Here is an 18,446-nt window from a genome sequence, read left to right as displayed (position 1 = left end):
TCCTTGCTCTCCTACCATAGCTACAGTACACATCGGGTTAATTAACCCGATGTGTAATGCAGCTACATGTTCAGAGAGCAGGGAGCCACGCACACTGCTTAGCGCTGGCTCCTTGCTCTCCTAGCTGCTGTACACATCGGGTTAATTAACCTGATGTGTACAGCAGCTACAAGTGCAGAGAGCCGGAGCCGGCAGCACAGGCAGCGTGAGAGCTGCAGAGGCTCGTAACTAAGGTAAATATCGGGTAACCACCTTGGTTACCCGATGTTTATCTTGGATACAGCTTACCTCAGCTGTCAGATGCCGGCTCCTGCTCACTTCATTTGTCGCTCTCTCGCTGTCACACACAGCGATCTGTGTGTCACAGCGGGAGAGCGGCTTTGAAGAAAACGAACCAGGGCTGTGTGTAACGAGCAGCGATCTCGCAGCAGGGGCCAGATCGCTGCTCATTGTCACACACAGCGAGATCGCTAATGAGGTCACTGCTGCGTCACAAAAAGCGTGACTCAGCAGCGATCTCGGCAGCGAGCTCGCTGTGTGTGAAGCACCCCTTAAGTCCATCGAATTAAACCCATGACCTAAGCTAACATGTATATTCAGAGAAAGGACAAAACCGCATAGTGCAGACAGTACGCACCATATTAAGGGAAAAATTCCTTTCCGACTCCACATACGGCAATCAGACTAGTTCCCTAGAACAATGTCCAATAACATAATCTAGTACACATAACCAGCAATATTAAATTTTTCAAGAATGGCATCCAGGTCTCTCTTTTTCTTGAAATCCCGTGCCCACTGTGCTTCTTTTTTACGCAGCGAACACTGGCCTACTGTGTGGCTTTCCAAGCCGCAGCATGTCAATTGTTTGCTGCAAATTCGCATGCGTCCTCCGTAGGGAGAACACAAGCAAGAGACCGCAGCACACTGAACCCTGATCGTGGGTACAAGAAGCTGCAGTCTCCTGCGTTCTCCTGCGGAGGAGACTCGCGGCCCCGCAGTTCAGGACCCGCTGTGTCCTGGACACAGTGAGCCCTGATCCTGGGCACATACCCTTACAGTAAAGAATCTGCGTCTGTGATTATGATTAAACCTCCTTTTCTCTAACCCTTGTGGCTTGCCCATTATTATGGTCAGAGGCCTAGGTGTAAAAAGATCATTAGACATGTCTCTGTGCAGTCCCCTTATATATTTGTACAGAAGAATAGATAATTATCATTATTATTCCATCCATATGCTTTTATATCCCTGTGTCATCTGTTTTTATACATTAGCAATTAATGAAATTATTAAAATATATAAAGCCAAATTCAGTTTTCTAGGTTAATAATGGCAATTTATCTGTAAAAATAGGATGACGTACAGATGTTATGAGATATGATTTTTGTTTTTTATTTTTTTGCGCACTCTCAGACTTGAACAGACAAGTCTCATTCAAAATACAAAGACATTCGTGCATGATGCGATTTCTTTCCTATGGACTGAGTCATGTAAGTGTCCATGTATAAAAAAAGAGTAATAGGAAAAAGCTACTGCCATATAATGACATCTCTTCCCTGAAAAGAAAAAGATTGGTCATTGGAATTTCAATGGAAGAGTTCTTTTCTCCACCAACAATAGCTGTCGGAGGAGAGCCGGGATGCACCCATAGTAAATATTTCTGAGTTTAAAATAATTTTTTCAGTTGGTCTTATATAATATTCTAATTTTCTGAAATAATGAGTCTTGGGTTTTCATTGGCTGTAAGCCATAATCATCAACATTAGCAGAAATGAACACTTGAAATAGATCACTCTGTGTGTAATGACTCAATATAATATATGTGTTTCCCTTTTTCTATTGAAATACTGAAATTTAACTTTCTTGATGTTATTCTAATTTATTGAAATATAAATAAATATATATATATATATATATATATATATACAGTATACATACTGTGTGTATATATATATATACAAGCTATAATACCTGATGTTGCCCGGGATAGTAACTGTCTCTCTGTCTCTCTCCCTCTCTATCGCTCTAAAGGGTGCTTTACATGCTGCGACATCGCTAGCGACAGCTAGCGATGTCGTGCGCGATAGCACTCTTCCCAGTCGTTCGTGCGACATTTGGTGATCGCTGCCATAGCGAACATTATCGCTACGGCAGCATCACACGCACATACCTGTTTAGCAACATCGCTGTGACTGCCGAACAATCCCTTCTTCAAGGGGGAGGTGCGTTCGGCGTCATAGCGACGTCACTGCGGCGTCACTAAGCGGCCACCCAATAGCAGACGAGGGGCGGAGATGAGCGGCTGGAATATCCCGCCCACCTCCTTCCTTCCTCCTTTCCGGTGGACGCAGGTAAGGAGATGTTCGTTGTTTCTGCGGTGTCACACATAGCGATGTGTGATGCCGCAGGAACGACGAACAACATCGTACCTGCAGCAGCAGCGATATTATGAAAAGGAGCAACGTGTCAACGATCAACAATTTTTGACGCTTTTGGGATCGTTGATCGTTGCTCCTTGGTGTCACATGCTGCGATGTTGCTAACGGCGCTGGATGTGCGTCACTAACGACGTGACCGCGACGATATATCGTTAGCGATGTCGCAGCGTGTAAAGCACCCTTAAGTCTCTGTAGAGAAAAACTGACCTAGTCAATGATATATAATCATTATTAATAAAGGCGAATACCCAAGAGTTTTGCAAAAATACAAAAAATATTTATTTAATTTTATTAGTGACCGCAACACACAGAGACATACACAGAAGAGTGATTTAAAATCAACACAGCAGAGCGGTGTGATACAGGTGGAGACTCACTTGTATGTGATATGGTTACATGAGGTATATAATATATATAGATATGAGCTCTCAGGAGAGGTAAATAGCTGCTCTAGGAAATTTCAAATGATTAATTTACATAGTTGAAAAATATATAGAAACACCTGCAGTAAGTAGAAGGTTTAAATATAATGCCATAACGTCACAATAATGATCAGCAGACATATAAAGAGTCATGTATTGATATTAACATTCAAGGGAAAATGCCCATTTGTACATAGTGCTACAATCTGTCAGATAATAAACACAGGTTTTAAAAGGCACCAACTGATCTAAAAATGATGCAAACGTCAATGCAGGTGCTAAAAAACCTTATATTTGTGGCAGCAAATGGTTAAATAGCAGCAGTGCCATTGATACTGAAATCATATAAGGCTGCTATAATGGCAAGACAATGGCCCACAGCACCGCTGCTACCGCTAGCCAATAACCTGAGATGGTAACTGGAGAGACTCAGAGAGTAATACCAACCACAGTGGAGTCACCAAAAGAACACACCGCCCCCACCTCGACGCGCGTTTCGCAACACCTCCCAATGAAGCTGTTGCGAAACGCGCATCGAGGTGGGGGCGGTGTGTTCTTTTGGTGACTCCACTGTGGTTGGTATTAATCTCTGAGTCTCTCCGGTTACCATCTCAGGTTATTGGCTAGCGGTAGCAGCGGTGCTGTGGGCCATTGTCTTGCCATTATAGCAGCCTTATATGATTTCAGTATCAATGGCACTGCTGCTATTTAACCATTTGCTGCCACGAATATAAGGTTTTTTAGCACCTGCATTGAAGTTTGCATCATTTTTAGATCAGTTGGTGCCTTTTAAAACCTGTGTTTATTATCTGACAGATTGTAGCACTATGTACAAATGGGCATTTTCCCTTGAATGTTAATATCAATACATGACTCTTTATATGTCTGCTGATCATTATTGTGACGTTATGGCATTATATTTAAACCTTCTACTTACTGCAGGTGTTTCTATATATTTTTCAACTATGTAAATTAATCATTTGAAATTTCCTAGAGCAGCTATTTACCTCTCCTGAGAGCTCATATCTATATATATTATATACCTCATGTAACCATATCACATACAAGTGAGTCTCCACCTGTATCACACCGCTCTGCTGTGTTGATTTTAAATCACTCTTCTGTGTATGTCTCTGTGTGTTGCGGTCACTAATAAAATTAAATAAATATTTTTTGTATTTTTGCAAAACTCTTGGGTATTCGCCTTTATTAATAATGATTATATATCATTGACTAGGTCAGTTTTTCTCTACATACCTGATATGGTGACTTTGGTCATAGTGACTTGCTAATATGGTTATTAAAGCCTGCTTTACACACTTCAATAGATCTTTCAATCCGTCGTCGGGGTCAAGTTGTAAGTGACGCACATCCGGCATCGTTCGTGACGTGTTTGCGTATGAAACCTACATGCGATCGATATTGAACGAAAATACGGTGATCGCATACACGTCGTTTATTCCTCATACATTGGACGTTTGGTAGTACGAAACTAGTGAATTGTAACGTGTGACATCCCTCATACGATTTTGGTGTCTGATGCTATGTGCGCAGGTGTGCGCTCTGCACCGCAGCTTAAAAAAGGTCTGCTTCAGAGCGCAGCTGAAAAGCTGCGTTCTGAAGCGCCTCACAATGTCTGTCATGCACTAATCTCTGTCAGTCCGTCACTATCTCTGTCCCTCTCTCTCTGTCCATGTCAGTCTATCCCTCTTACCCCCTCTCTCATATACTCACCGATCCCCGATCTCCAGCGCAGCGCTGCACGGCATTCACACTGCTCCGGCGGCTTTTACTGTTTTGAAAAAGCCGGCCGCCCATTAAACAATCTCGTATTCCCTGCTTACCCCGCCCACCGGCGCCTATGATTGGTTACAGTGAGACACGCCCCCACGCTGAGTGACAGGTGTCACACTGCACCCAATCACAGCAGCCGGTGGGCGTGTCTATACTGTGTATTGAAATAAATAATTAAATAATTAAAAAAAACGGCGTGCGGTCCCCCCCAATTTTAAAACCAGCCAGATAAAGCCATACGGCTGAAAGCTGGTATTCTCAGGATGGGGAGCTCCACGTTATGGGGAGCCCCCCAGCCTAACAATATCAGCCAACAGCCGCCCAGAATTGCCGCATACATTATATGCGACAGTTCTGGGACAGTACCCGGCTCTTCCCGATTTGCCCTGGTGCGTTGGCAAATCGGGGTAATAAGGAGTTAATGGCAGCCCATAGCTGCCAATAAGTCCTAGATTAATCATGTCAGGCGTCTATGAGACACCTTCCATGATTAATCTGTAAGTGACAGTAAAAAAACACACACACCCGAAAAAATCCTTTATTAGAAATAAAAAACACAAACAAATTCCCTCATTACCAATTTATTAACCCCGACAAACCCTCCATGTCCGGCGTACTCCACAGTCCTCCAGCGTCGCGTCCAGCTCTGCTGCATGGAGGTGACAGGAGCAGCAGAAGACACCGCCGCTCCGGTCACCTCCACGCAGGTAATGAAGACAGCCGCGCGATCAGCTGCTGTCACTGAGGTTACCCGCTGTCACTGGATCCAGCGGTGGATGCAGCGGTGGCCGCGGGTAACCTCAGTGACAGCTCAGCTGATCGCGCTACTCACCTCAGTTGCTGCGTGGAGGTGATAGCAGCGGCGGTGAGTAGCGCGATCAGCTGAGCTGTCACTGAGGTTACCCGCGGCCACCGCTGGATCCAGTGACAGCGGGTAACCTCAGTGACAGCAGCTGATCGCGCGGCTGTCTTCATTACCTGCGTGGAGGTGACCGGAGCGGCGGTGTCTTCTGCTGCTCCTGTCACCTCCATGCAGCAGAGCTGGACGCGACGCTGGAGGACTGTGGAGTACGCCGGACATGGAGGGTTTGTCGGGGTTAATAAATTGGTAATGAGGGAATTTGTTTGTGTTTTTTATTTCTAATAAAGGATTTTTTTCGGGTGTGTGTGTTTTTTTACTGTCACAGATTAATCATGGAAGGTATCTCGGGGAGACGCCTGACATGATTAATCTAGGACTTATTGGCAGCTATGGGCTGCCAATAACTCCTTATTACCCCGATTTGCCAACGCACCAGGGCAAATCGGGAAGAGCCGGGTACTGTCCCAGAACTGTCGCATATAATGTATGCGGCAATTCTGGGCGGCTGTTGGCTGATATTGTTAGGCTGGGGGGCTCCCCATAACGTGGAGCTCCCCATCCTGAGAATACCAGCCTTCAGCCGTATGGCTTTATCTGGCTGGTTTTAAAATTGGGGGGGACCGCACGCCGTTTTTTTTAATTATTTAATTATTTATTTCAATACACAGTATAGACACGCCCACTGGCTGCTGTGATTGGGTGCAGTGTGACACCTGTCACTCAGCGTGGGGGGCGTGTCTCACTGTAACCAATCACAGGCGCCGGTGGGCGGGGTAAGCAGGGAATACGAGATTGTTTAATGGGCGGCCGGCTTTTTCAAAACAGTAAAAGCCGCCGGAGCAGTGTGAATGCCGTGCAGCGCCGGGGATCGGGGATCGGTGAGTATGAGAGAGGGCTGCTCACTTCAGTTACTCAGGAGTTTAGCGGTCACCGGTGAGTCCTTCACTGGTGACCGCTAATCAGGGCGCGACACAGACAGAGCCGCAGCATGACCATGAAGTCGGGTGAAGTTCACCCGAGTTCATTCTGACAGTGCGGCTCTGTCTGTGTCTGCTGTCATCTGCCATTCAGCTCTGCTACATGGCTGTCTGTGTCTGCTGTTAGCGGCCATGTAGCAGAGCTGAATGGCAGATGACATAGTAAAAACGCATCCCTACACATTACACACGCTTGTCAAGTGAATAAATAAAAAAAAAAAAGGGTGCTCAATGCATACGTCACAGAACACATGATCTAAAGGATCGCACACAAAATTGATCAATTTAACATAGGCTACTAACGCTCGTGTGACAGCAAATGAACGACCTATGTGCAATCTCATTAGATTGCATATGCGACCTGGGCGTGTCACATCGCATACGAGATCGCATCCCTAATTGTAAGGTGTAAAGCTGGCTTAAGTCCTGTATTCTGTTGTTTCTAACATACCACCCTTAAGTCTCTGTCTATCTGTCTCTGTCTGTCTCTCTAGCTCCCTGTCTGTCTGTTTCTCTCTCTATATCTTTCTGTCTGTCTCTTGGTTTGTCTCTTTGGATGCCTGGTCGTCTGTCTCTTTCCTTGTCTGTCTCTTTCTCTGTTTGTTTGTCTCTGTCTATCTGTCTGTCTCTTTCCCTCTCTGTCTGTTTGTTTGTCTGTCTGTATCTTTCCTTGTCTGATTCTTTCCCTGTCTGTCTCTTTCCTTCTTTCCTAAAAAGTCTGTGGAGCCTCTGTTAGGAGTCTCGACACAGAATGATGAGGGGCAATACCCCGAAACAGCTGTCTGTGGATGGATGCCTGGCCTTGGTATTTCCCTTGTCATATCTTTAAACTTGTCAAAGAGTTGGATATTGACTAAAAGGGCCACTTAATATGGTGGTTATGGTGGTCTCCTAAAAAGAGGCACTCCTTGGCTAGGTCCTTCCCAGAGGGATCTGGCTAGTTTCTGTGTCGAGACTCCTAACAGAGACTCCACAGACTGTTTTGATTTGCATATTTCCCAGGGGGCAATGCACCTAGGATTTCACTGTGTTGAGCGTCCTCGTTGGCTGCTGGCAGTGTTTTCTCTGGCTGGTCTCCTCGAGATCGGTGATTATTTTGTCTTTCCTTGTTTGTCTCTTTCCTTGTTTGTCTGTTTCTGTCTGTCTCTCTGTCTGGTTCTGTCTGTGTCTGTCTCTGTCTGTCTCTCTCCCTGTCTCTTTCCCTGTCTGTCTCTTTTCCTGTCTGTCTCATTCCCTGTCTGTCTCATTCCCCTGTCTGTCTCTCTCTCCATCTTTCTCTTTCCCTGTTTGTCTCTGTCTGTCTGTATATTTCCATGTCTGTCTCTTTTCCTGTCTTTCTCTTTCCCTTTCTTTTTTGTCTGTCTCTCTCCCTGTCTATATTTCTCCCTGTCCTTCTCTTTCCCTGTTTGTCTCTGTCTGTCTGTCTCTGTCTGACTGTCTCTTTCCCTGTCTGTCTCTTTCCCTGTCTGTCTCTTTCCCTTTCTGTCTCTTTTCCTGTCTGTCTCTTAACCCGTTTGTCTCTTTCCCTGTCTGCCTCTATCTGTTTCTTCCTCTGTCTCTGTCTGTCTGTCTCTTTCCCTGTCTGTCTGTATCTTTCCCTGTCTCTCTTTTCCTTTCTGTCTGTCTCTTTACCTGTCTCTTTCTCTGTCTGTCTCTTTCCCTGTCTACCTCCGTCTTTCTGTGTCTGTCCCTGTTTGTCTGTCTGATTCTTTCCCTGTTTGCCAACTACCCTGTCTGTTTCTTTCCCTGTCTGTCTGACTCTCTCTTTCCATGTCTGCCACTTTCCCTGTCTGTCTGTCTCTGTCTCTTTTCCTGTCTGTGTGCCTCTGTCTGACTCTTTCCCTGTCTGTCTCTTTCTCTGTCTGCCTCTGTCTGTCTCTTTCCCTGTCTGTCTGTGTCTCTTTCCCTGTCTGCCTCATTCCCTGTTTGTCTCTGTCTGTCTGTCTCTGTCTGACTCTTTCCCTGTCTGTCTCTTTCCCTGTCTGTCTCTTTCCCTGTCTGTCTCTTTCCCTTTCTGTCTCTTTCCCTTTCTGTCTCTTTCTCTGTCTTTCTCTTTCCCTGTTTGTCTTTTAACCTGTTTGTCTCTTTCCGTTTGTATCTTTCCCTGTCTGCCTATATCTGTCTCTTCGTCTGTCTCTGTTTGTCTCTTTCCCTGTCTGTCTGTATCTTTCCCTGTCTCTCTTTCAATTTTTTTACCTGTCTCTTTCCCTGTCTACATCTGTCTTTGTGTGTCTGTCTCTGTTTGTCTGTCTGATTCTTTAGCTGTCTGTCTCTTTCCCTGTCTGTCTGACTCTCTCTTTCCATGTCTGCCACTTTCCCTGTCTGTCTGTCTCTTTCCCTGTCTATGTGCCTTTTCTGTCTCTTTCCCTGTCTGTCTCTTTCTCTGTCTTTGTCTGTCTCTTTCCCTGTCTGTCTCTTTTTCTTTCCCTGTCTTCTCTGTCTGTCTGCCTTTTTCCCTGTTTGTCTCTGTCTGTTTCTTTCCCTGTCTGACTCTTTTCCTGTCTGTGTCCTTCTATCTCTCTATCCGTCTCTCCACCATCATAATATTACCTCACACATAAGCTTCTTATACTAAGAATGTCCTTCGTTGCCTATAGCAACCAATCACAGCTCATATTAATGACCTGTAGCTCCCAGCTCCATTGGCTTAAATGTAAGCAGGTTTTTTGGCGAATAACTGTAAAGCACAGGGTTAAATTTTCCCCCCAAAACATAGTCTATGATGTTCCCTGAGTCACATGAGGCGGCTGTGCAAAATTTTGTGATTGTAAATGCGACGGTTCGGATTCCTTTAGCGGACATATATACACACACAAACACACATACAGTGCTTACAAGTAGTATTCAACCCCCTGCAGATTTAGCAGGTTTACACATTCGGCATTAACTTGGCATTGTGACATTTGGACTATAGATCAGCCTGGAAGTGTGAAATGCACTGCAGCAAAAAAGAATGTTATTTCTTTTTTTATTTTTTTTTTTTTAAATTGTGAAAAGTTTATTCAGAGGGTCATTTATTATTCAACCCCTCAAACCACAAGAATTCTGTTTGGTTCCCCTAAAGTATTAAGAAGTATTTCAGGCACAAAGAACAATGAGCTTCACATGTTTGGATTAATTATCTCTTTTTCCAGCCTTTTCTGACTAATTAAGACCCTCCCCAAACTTGTGAACAGCACTCATACTTGGTCAACATGGGAAAGACAAAGGAGCATTCCAAGGCCATCAGAGACAAGATCGTGGAGGGTCACAAGGCTGGCAAGGGGTACAAAACCCTTTCCAAGGAGTTGGGCCTACCTGTCTCCACTGTTGGGAGCATCATCCAGAAGTGGAAGGCTTATGGAACTACTGTTAGCCTTCCACGGCCTGGACAGCCTTTGAAAGTTTCCACCCGTGCCGAGGCCAGGCTTGTCCGAAGAGTCAAGGCTAACCCAAGGACAACAAGGAAGGAGCTCCGAAAAGATCTCATGGCAGTGGGGACATTGGTTTCAGTCAATACCATAAGTAACGTACTCCACCGCAATGGTATCCGTTCCAGACGAGCCCGTAAGGTACCTTTACTTTCAAAGCGTCATGTCAAGGCTCGTCTACAGTTTGCTCATGATCACTTGGAGGACTCTGAGACAGACTGGTTCAAGGTTCTCTGGTCTGATGAGACTTAAGGTATCCTTCCCCTTAGGAATGTGCCTGTGCAATGTGTTTTGTCAGTTAGTCTGTGCATTAGCTAATTGTCAGGTCCCTCTTACTTGTTCCTGTATCCTAGTTCCTGAGTTTGTTTCAGTCCTGCAAACCCATACCAGTTATCCTGCCAGTGTCTGCCATCCAGTCTGTACCAGCTGTCCTATCAATAGCTGCCATCTAGTCTATACCAGGCATCCTGTCTGTACCTTAGTTCATATCTGCATTTCTGACACATGGGGTCAGCTGTTGCAGAACCTGTGGACTACCCTGGAGTGGTACCTGACGGCTACCTTCCATCACAAGCCTATCCTCATCCTCAGAGGCTCTAGTGAAGACAAGGTAGTCACTTAGTCGTGCCCCTCCAGGGTAAGCACAGACCCATGGTGCAGTGGGTCCACACCCACGAGTGTGTCACATCGCCAGCTCTTAGTACTCAGCACCCGCTGACCTGTGCTTATGTCTTAATGACTACAAGCGTTTGCGCCTGACAGTGCTGGTCTTTTAACTCTATTACATTACTGTCATAAAATATGGCTAAGTGCTAGAATGTACCATAACATTAGATTCAGTGGGGTTTGACCTTTAGAACTTCCAGCAATCTGGAGAAGAAAGAGCAAGTAATTGTCCAATCGGAGTAAGCTGTGGTTCTGCCATCCCTTAATTTTAAGGATTCATGGAGACGGTCTGGCAGCCAATGCTCCATTTTCCACATTGCATTTTTTCAGCAGAAAATCTGCATACAACTTTTTCAGCAAAATGAATAATATTCCTTGATAAAAAATTGTTTAAAAGAACCGAAGTCCTCAGTGGTTGATACCTTTTAATGGCTAACTGAAAAGATAGTAATAATAGCAAGCTTTCGAGACTACTCAGGTCTCTTCATCAGGCATGGTATTGAGGTATGATATTCAGGCATGATATTCCTTGAAAACTCACTCTGAGTGGGCATTTAGTAATACCGCTGAATTGTGTGGTTTTTGCTAGGCTTTTACTATATATATATATATATATATATATATATATATATACAGTGCCTACAAGTAGTATTCAACCCCCTGCAGATTTAGCAGGTTTACACATTCGGAATTAACTTGGCATTGTGACATTTGGACTGTAGATCAGCCTGGAAGTGTGAAATGCACTGTAGCAAAAAAGAATGTTATTTCTTTTTTTTTTTTTTTACATTGTGAAAAGTTCATTCAGAGGGTCATTTATTATTCAACCCCTCAAACCACCAGAATTCTGTTTGGTTCCCCTAAAGTATTAAGAAGTATTTCAGGCACAAAGAACAATGAGCTTCACATGTTTGGATTAATTATCTCTTTTTCCAGCCTTTTCTGACTAATTAAGACCCTCCCCAAACTTGTGAACAGCACTCATACTTGGTCAACATGGGAAAGACAAAGGAGCATTCCAAGGCCATCAGAGACAAGATGGTGGAGGGTCACAAGGCTGGCAAGGGGTACAAAACCCTTTCCAAGGAGTTGGGCCTACCTGTCTCCACTGTTGGGAGCATCATCCGGAAGTGGAAGGCTTATGGAACTACTGTTAGCCTTCCACGGCCTGGACAGCCCTTGAAAGTTTCCACCCGTGCTGAGGCCAGGCTTGTCCGAAGAGTCAAGGCTAACCCAAGGACAACAAGGAAGGAGCTCCAGGAAGATCTCATGGCAGTGGGGACATTGGTTTCAGTCAATACCATAAGTAACGTACTCCACCGCAATGGTCTCCGTTCCAGACGAGCCCGTAAGGTACCTTTACTTTCAAAGCGTCATGTCAAGGCTCGTCTACAGTTTGCTCATGATCACTTGGAGGACTCTGAGACAGACTGGTTCAAGGTTCTCTGGTCTGATGAGACCAAGATTGAGATCTTTGGTGCCAACCACACACGTGACGTTTGGAGACTGGATGGCACTGCATACGACCCCAAGAATACCATCCCTACAGTCAAGCATGGTGGTGGCAGCATCATGCTGTGGGGCTGTTTCTCAGCCAAGGGGCCTGGCCATTTGGTACGCATCCATGGGAAGATGGATAGCACGGCCTACCTGGAGATTTTGGCCAAGAACCTCCGCTCCTCCATCAAGGATCTTAAGATGGGTCGTCATTTCATCTTCCAACAAGACAACGACCTAAAGCACACAGCCAAGAAAACCAAGGCCTGGTTCAAGAGGGAAAAAATCAAGGTGTTGCAGTGGCCTAGTCAGTCTCCTGACCTTAACCCAATTGAAAACTTGTGGAAGGAGCTCAAGATTAAAGTCCACATGAGACACCCAAAGAACCTAGATAACTTGGAGAAGATCTGCATGGAGGAGTGGGCCAAGATAACTCCAGAGACCTGTGCCAGCCTTATCAGGTCTTATAAAAGACGATTATTAGCTGTAATTGCAAACAAGGGTTATTCCACAAAATATTAAACCTAGGGGTTGAATAATAATTGACCCACACTTTTATGTTGAAAATTTATTAAAATTTAACTGAGCAAGATAACTTGTTGGTTTGTAAGATTTATGCATCTGTTAATAAATCCTGCTCTTGTTTGAAGTTTGCAGGCTCTAACTTATTTGCATCTTATCAAACCTGCTAAATCTGCACGGGGTTGAATACTACTTGTAGGCACTGTACATATGACACGCCCGCACCAGGGCCGTGGGGCACTCGTTACCAGGCCGTGGCTCTGTTTCTGGGACACTGTGGTGGTGGCAAGGCCTGGTTCTGTGACTCCAGCGGTGTCAGTAAAAAGGTAGGTAATAGTTTGTGACGCCACCTGTAGTATGCGGCAAGTTAGGTGCCGCCACTGCGGGATGGGGACCTCTGAGGCAGATGGTGACACAGCTTGGTTGGTATAGCTCTCCACAGCTAGAGCTGGACCCCAGGGCCGATGGGAGTAGTAGTGGGTGATGGCGTGGGAGCAGGCCTAGAGGCGCAGGTGAATAACGGAGCGACAGAGATGTCAAAGTTAAGGCACAAAAGTTGAGCAAGGAGAGCCAACCAAGAGGTAGAGTAAAAGTGTCACTTTTGTTTGTGTGAAACATTTCTTCTGGCATGAACTACTGTAAACTACAATGTCCTATATAGGCTGATATCATAGAACTAATAGACAGGGTTATTAAAGGGGTTATTCACATTTCAGGCAATTTTTTTTCTCTTAAATTCATGTTTGATGATCTCCTCATAGCTGACTTATGACCACAGGCCACATTAAAGTTGAATGTGCAGAGAAATAAAGAGCCTGTACAAATTATTATATTTGACCCAAAACATGCATTTAAGTAAATAAGAAGTCTCCTCAAGTTGGCCAACTTCTGCCCTGTAGTATGCTAAATTTTGAATGACAGGAGTTAGTGTATGACGTTTGATCGAGCAGGTAACAGCATACTATTTTGTGTACCCTGTTACCATAGTAATACTAGTCTCGGGTACACTCCTCTGCTGCAGCACATAATTAATGACAATTCCCTGTGGTGAGGAAACAAAGAAACATTCAGTGCAGCACATTGTGTTTAAGGCAGTGTAAAGTGCAAGGAGAATTAGCAACTAATGTAAATGAATAGCAAGTCAACAAAAGCATAAAATGTTAAATAAACTACACACAAATGATAATGTAATGTAGTTATAGTGACACTATCATTACATAAAACTATATTCATCCCTAGTATAAGTAGCCAGGAACGGCTAACTGTCTATTGTGTATGGGGGCCTCACAAATCTTCTGCAACATATGTCAGTACAAAGAAGGATCAGACACGTAGAATTTCAGGAAATATAGAGGTCACAAGAGGTGAGAAAGCTATTTTCTCACCATTGAAAATACATATACACTCAACTCAGCCCCTGTGCCTATGATTATGTTGAGGTCAGGAGGACAGCTGTCGGAATAGCTTCTATCTCTCTACTGTGGGGAAAATAAGTATTTGATACCCAGCCAATATTGCAAGTTTTCCCACCTACAAATAATGGAGAGGTCTGTAATTTGTATCATAGGTACACTTCAACTGTGACCAACAGAATCCCCTCCCCAGAAAATCACATTTTATGACTTTTAAAATATTTAATTTGCATTTTATTGCATGAAATAAGTATTTGATACAATAGAAAAACAGAGCTTAATATTTGGTGCAGAAACCTTTGTTTGCAATTACAGAGATCAGACGTTGCCTGTAGTTCTTGACCAGGTTTGCACACACTGCACCAGGGATTTTCCCCCACTCCTCCACACAGATCTTCTCCAGATCTTTCAGGTTTCGGGGCTGTCACTTGGCAACATTGAATTTCAGCTCCCTCCAAAGATTTCCCATTGGGTTTACGTCTGGAGACTGGGTAGGCCACTCCGGGATCTTGAAATGCTTCTTATGGAGCCACTCCTTAGTTGCCCTAGCTGTGTGTTTCTGGTCATTGCCATGCTGGAAGACCCAGTTATGACCAATCTTCAATGCTCTTCAATGGCATCCCCGTACAACACGAGCGGCACTGTCAGTGTCACAGGGCTGGCGTGGTTGGGTTGTTCTGGATGTGGCGATACCAAATATGTGTACTTTTTTTATAATCTTGTTTTCACATAACTATATGCATTTATTGGTATGATTGTTAATTTTTTTTGTTCTTTATTTCTACTTTGTTTTTTATACTTTTACAATTTTTTTTACATTTTACATTTTTTACTTAGTCCCTATATGGGACATTAACTTTTAATATTCTGATCACTGATAAAATGTATTGCAATACACCAGCATTGGAATACATCATACCTGTCACTGCTGCACTGACGCATGCCTCTCAGATCATGCACCTGGCATGATCTCAGAGGCTTGCCATATTTGGCTGACCTAGATGTTGCCATGCCAACCTTGGGTTGTCATGGCAACAATTAGGCCCCTGTGATCACGTCGCAGGGAACCCGATTGGGTGGGAGAGGGAGCACACTCCCTCTTCCAGCCCCAAAATCGCTATTGATTGCATCATTCAGGGGGTTAAACAGCCCGAAGTAGTTCTGGCACCGCTCCTGACTGTGAGAGCCAGGCTCGGCTGTCATGTAAGCCAAGCTCCAGGCGGCATTCATGTGAGCACAGGCCTTGTTCTCCGCACAATCGCCATGATGAACAAATACATCATAGAATGTAAACCCCTTCCTAACCAGGAAGTATGAAGGCGTCATAGGTCATGGGGTAAATCCCTGAACATTGCGGGAAGCTGCAAAAATCATTTTTTACCATTCAACGCAGGGCTAGCTCCGCGTCATCGCTAACTACAGAAGACACATCCACTATCTCCAAATCCTTGGAAGCCGATAAGTCAGAAGAGAACAGGTGCCCCAGCAGCTTAGTAACATTGGCTTCATCGTCCTTTACCAACCCTCCACATGGGATCTCTTCAAGGATACCTTTTTCAACCCCTTCCTTCAAAGATCATCCCTCACACTTCATTTTCTCCTGTCCAAAGGAAAGACCCTGCAACATGGAATGTGAGGGTGAAGGCAACTCTACAGCTAAGGCTCTTTGCTTCCTCCCCACCTTACTTTCTTTTCTTTCTTCTGCTTCTATCATTGTTTTTCTTTTGTACTCTCCTCCTTGTAAAAGATTGTGCTTCCTCTGGTCTACTTGTCGTATGACCTGCTGTCACCTTCTGCACATATTTCCCAGGGGCTTTTACCATGGTTTTCCTTTCTTCGCTCTTCTTTTCCTCCTCCAATTTCCCTGTTTATTTCTTCTAACATCATTTTTTCTACCTCCAACTTCTTTTTTTCTTCATTTTTCCTCTACTCTTCCTCTTTCTTCTTTTCTTCTCTCTTCCTCTTCTCCTCCTCTTCTTTCTACATTTCTTTTTTTCCCCTCATTTCCTCCTCCTTCTTTTTCTCCTCCATCCTTCTGCTCTCCTCATCTAGTTTTCTTTCCTTCAGTTTTTTCTTTTCCTACTTCTCCTCTCTTTCCACCTCCACCGCCTTTTCCAACATTTCCTCTTTCTTCTCCTCCTCATCATCAGCAGCTGTAATTTGTTGCTCATTTGTGAAGGATGTATCCATTGCTTCTGTATACTCTTCCTTCTTTTTCAGGCAGTCAAATTTTTGGTACACCAAAAACACCAGTCACACTTCTCATCAGAGTGTCCATATTTCCAACATTATCTGCAGTAATTGGGCATCCCTGAAAAAATAAATACCCACAATTTTTATTAATCTGCACCATCAGCGGGGCCTCATTACTCCTCCTTCTTCTGATTCTTCTTGAAAGACACAAGATAATTTGTCTTACCATTCTAGATCCTAAAACTAGTCTTCCCCTCATTCTTTATGATCACCTTTTGACAGGTACGAAGAGGCGAAAGACATTACCTCATCAACCCCAATAAAAGGACTAAACATGTGTATTATTAGCAGTTTCAACTAAAACTAAAAGGAGGGCACCACTTTCGCTCCATCCGAGACATTAATTCTCTTTATTTGCTTCATAAAGAGAAAAAGTCCTCTCACATATAGCATTGTTCATTAAAGATACATCAAAAATACCCCTTGAAAATAAGAGGAAAAGTAGAACAATTCTTTTTTCTCTACCTAATAATAATAATCTTGCAAAGGATATGCACATAAAGAAAGTCATCACTGGGGTAACAACAGAGTGATCTGGTGTAGTGTGCACCAAACAAAATAAATGAAAAAACTCTGTTCTCCCTCCTCCGGAAGTGATCTGTTTATGGCTGGTTGTATGTGGGCGGAGACCCGAATTGGACAGACAGGCTTGTATAAGTTGCCACTCACACCATTATGTGAGATGCACTACTGTCTGGATGATAGCCTACTATTAGATTAGGCAGGCTGCCCAACACACCACATGACAGACATCCCACATTGAAGGGGACACAGACTGATGGCTGTATATATCACATTGGGGACACAGCTGGTTGTATATAGTAGATACACAGCACTATACTGTTCACACAAATCCACACTATATACGTATAGCATATACTGTAAAAACGGGGCAGGGGTAAAAACAACATTTTCGGAATGCACTGTTTATGACTAACTGTATGTTGGTGTAGAGCTGAACTGCCACATCAGTGACTTCCAATCAAGTTCGAGGTCCAGGGTAAAGTTCAGGTTAAGTCTGGGTCCCGATCTGAATTTTATCTCAAGTCCAGCTGAATGCTAACTTCCATGAGTCCGCTTAGAGATAACTGAACATGAACTGTAAAGTTCGGTGATCGTACCGATAATGGACTTTGCAAAAAATCAGTGTGCGAGTTCGGAGTTCGGCTACCCAAATCGAGAGGGTACCTAAAGAAAAAACAAAAAAAATGAGCCAGAGTGTGAATTGGTACACATGCACATTATAAGTGCATGTTCACACTGGCCATGAAACAAAGAAAAAACAAGATTAAAATAATATGAACATATACTGTACATATTTGTTTGGTTTACCCATTAGATCGAGCATTGGTGTGCTCAGGTACACTCAGTGCTTGGCCCAGTGGGAGCTGCTTGCAGTCTCTGAATGTCTCTCATTGGGGGTAAAAATGTTTTCAGTTGTGTGTACAAACTCCCAGGTGTGGAACTGAACTTTATCTAAAGTCTGACAGATAACATGGCAAGAGGGCCAACATAAAAAAAACAGGCATTACCCCTACCTGTAATGGTATTTCCAGGAGTCCATCATGACAGCACCATGGGAGATTGCTCTTCATATCCTCTATAGGAACAGGAAACACAAGAGGTTAAAAGCCCCTCCCACCTCCACACTCTCAGTGATTTTGCAAGTACTACACTAGGATGGATACAACACAATTTTAATTGAATTTCCTTAAGGGTGCTTTACACGCTGCGACATCGCTAACGATATATCGTTGGGGTCACGTCGTTAGTGATGCACATCCGGCACCGTTAGCGACATCGCAGCATGTGACACCAAGGAGCGACGATCAACGATCACAAAAGCGTTAAAAATCGTTGATCGTTGACACGTCGCTCCTTTTGATAATATCATTGGTGGTGCATGCCGCTGGTTGTTCGTCGCTCCTGCGGCGTCACACATTGGTATGTGTGACACCGCAGGAACGACGAACATCTCCTTACCTGCGTCCACCGGCAATGAGGAAGGAAGGAGGTGGGCGGCATGTTCCGGCCGCTCTTCTCCGCCCCTCCTCTGCTATTGGGTGGCCACTTAGTGACGCCGCAGTGACGTCGCTTTGACGCCGAACGCACCTCCCCCTTGAAGGAGGGATTGTTCGGCGGTCACAGCGACGTCGCTGCAAAGGTATGTGCGTGTGACGCTGCCGTAGCGATAAT

At 44.3% G+C, this 18,446-nt stretch overlaps 1 protein-coding gene across 1 annotated transcript in view; it reads right to left on the bottom strand.

Annotated features, from left to right (window-relative positions):
* CCDC200 (coiled-coil domain containing 200) overlaps positions 1–17,838 on the bottom strand; it is a 50,891-nt gene extending 33,053 nt beyond the window's left edge. The window contains exon 1 of the mRNA XM_075347597.1: positions 17,789–17,838. Within this exon, the coding sequence (XP_075203712.1) occupies positions 17,789–17,817 (29 nt within the window). The 5' untranslated portion in view covers positions 17,818–17,838. The remainder of the gene's footprint in view (positions 1–17,788) is intronic.
* Positions 17,839–18,446: the final 608 nt, after the last annotated feature.

Source organism: Anomaloglossus baeobatrachus, chromosome 5 (genome assembly GCF_048569485.1).
Source record: "Anomaloglossus baeobatrachus isolate aAnoBae1 chromosome 5, aAnoBae1.hap1, whole genome shotgun sequence".
Lineage (NCBI taxonomy): Eukaryota > Metazoa > Chordata > Amphibia > Anura > Aromobatidae > Anomaloglossus > Anomaloglossus baeobatrachus.
Note: the sequence above shows the minus strand (reverse complement) of the source record. Positions and strands in the feature narration are given on the sequence as shown.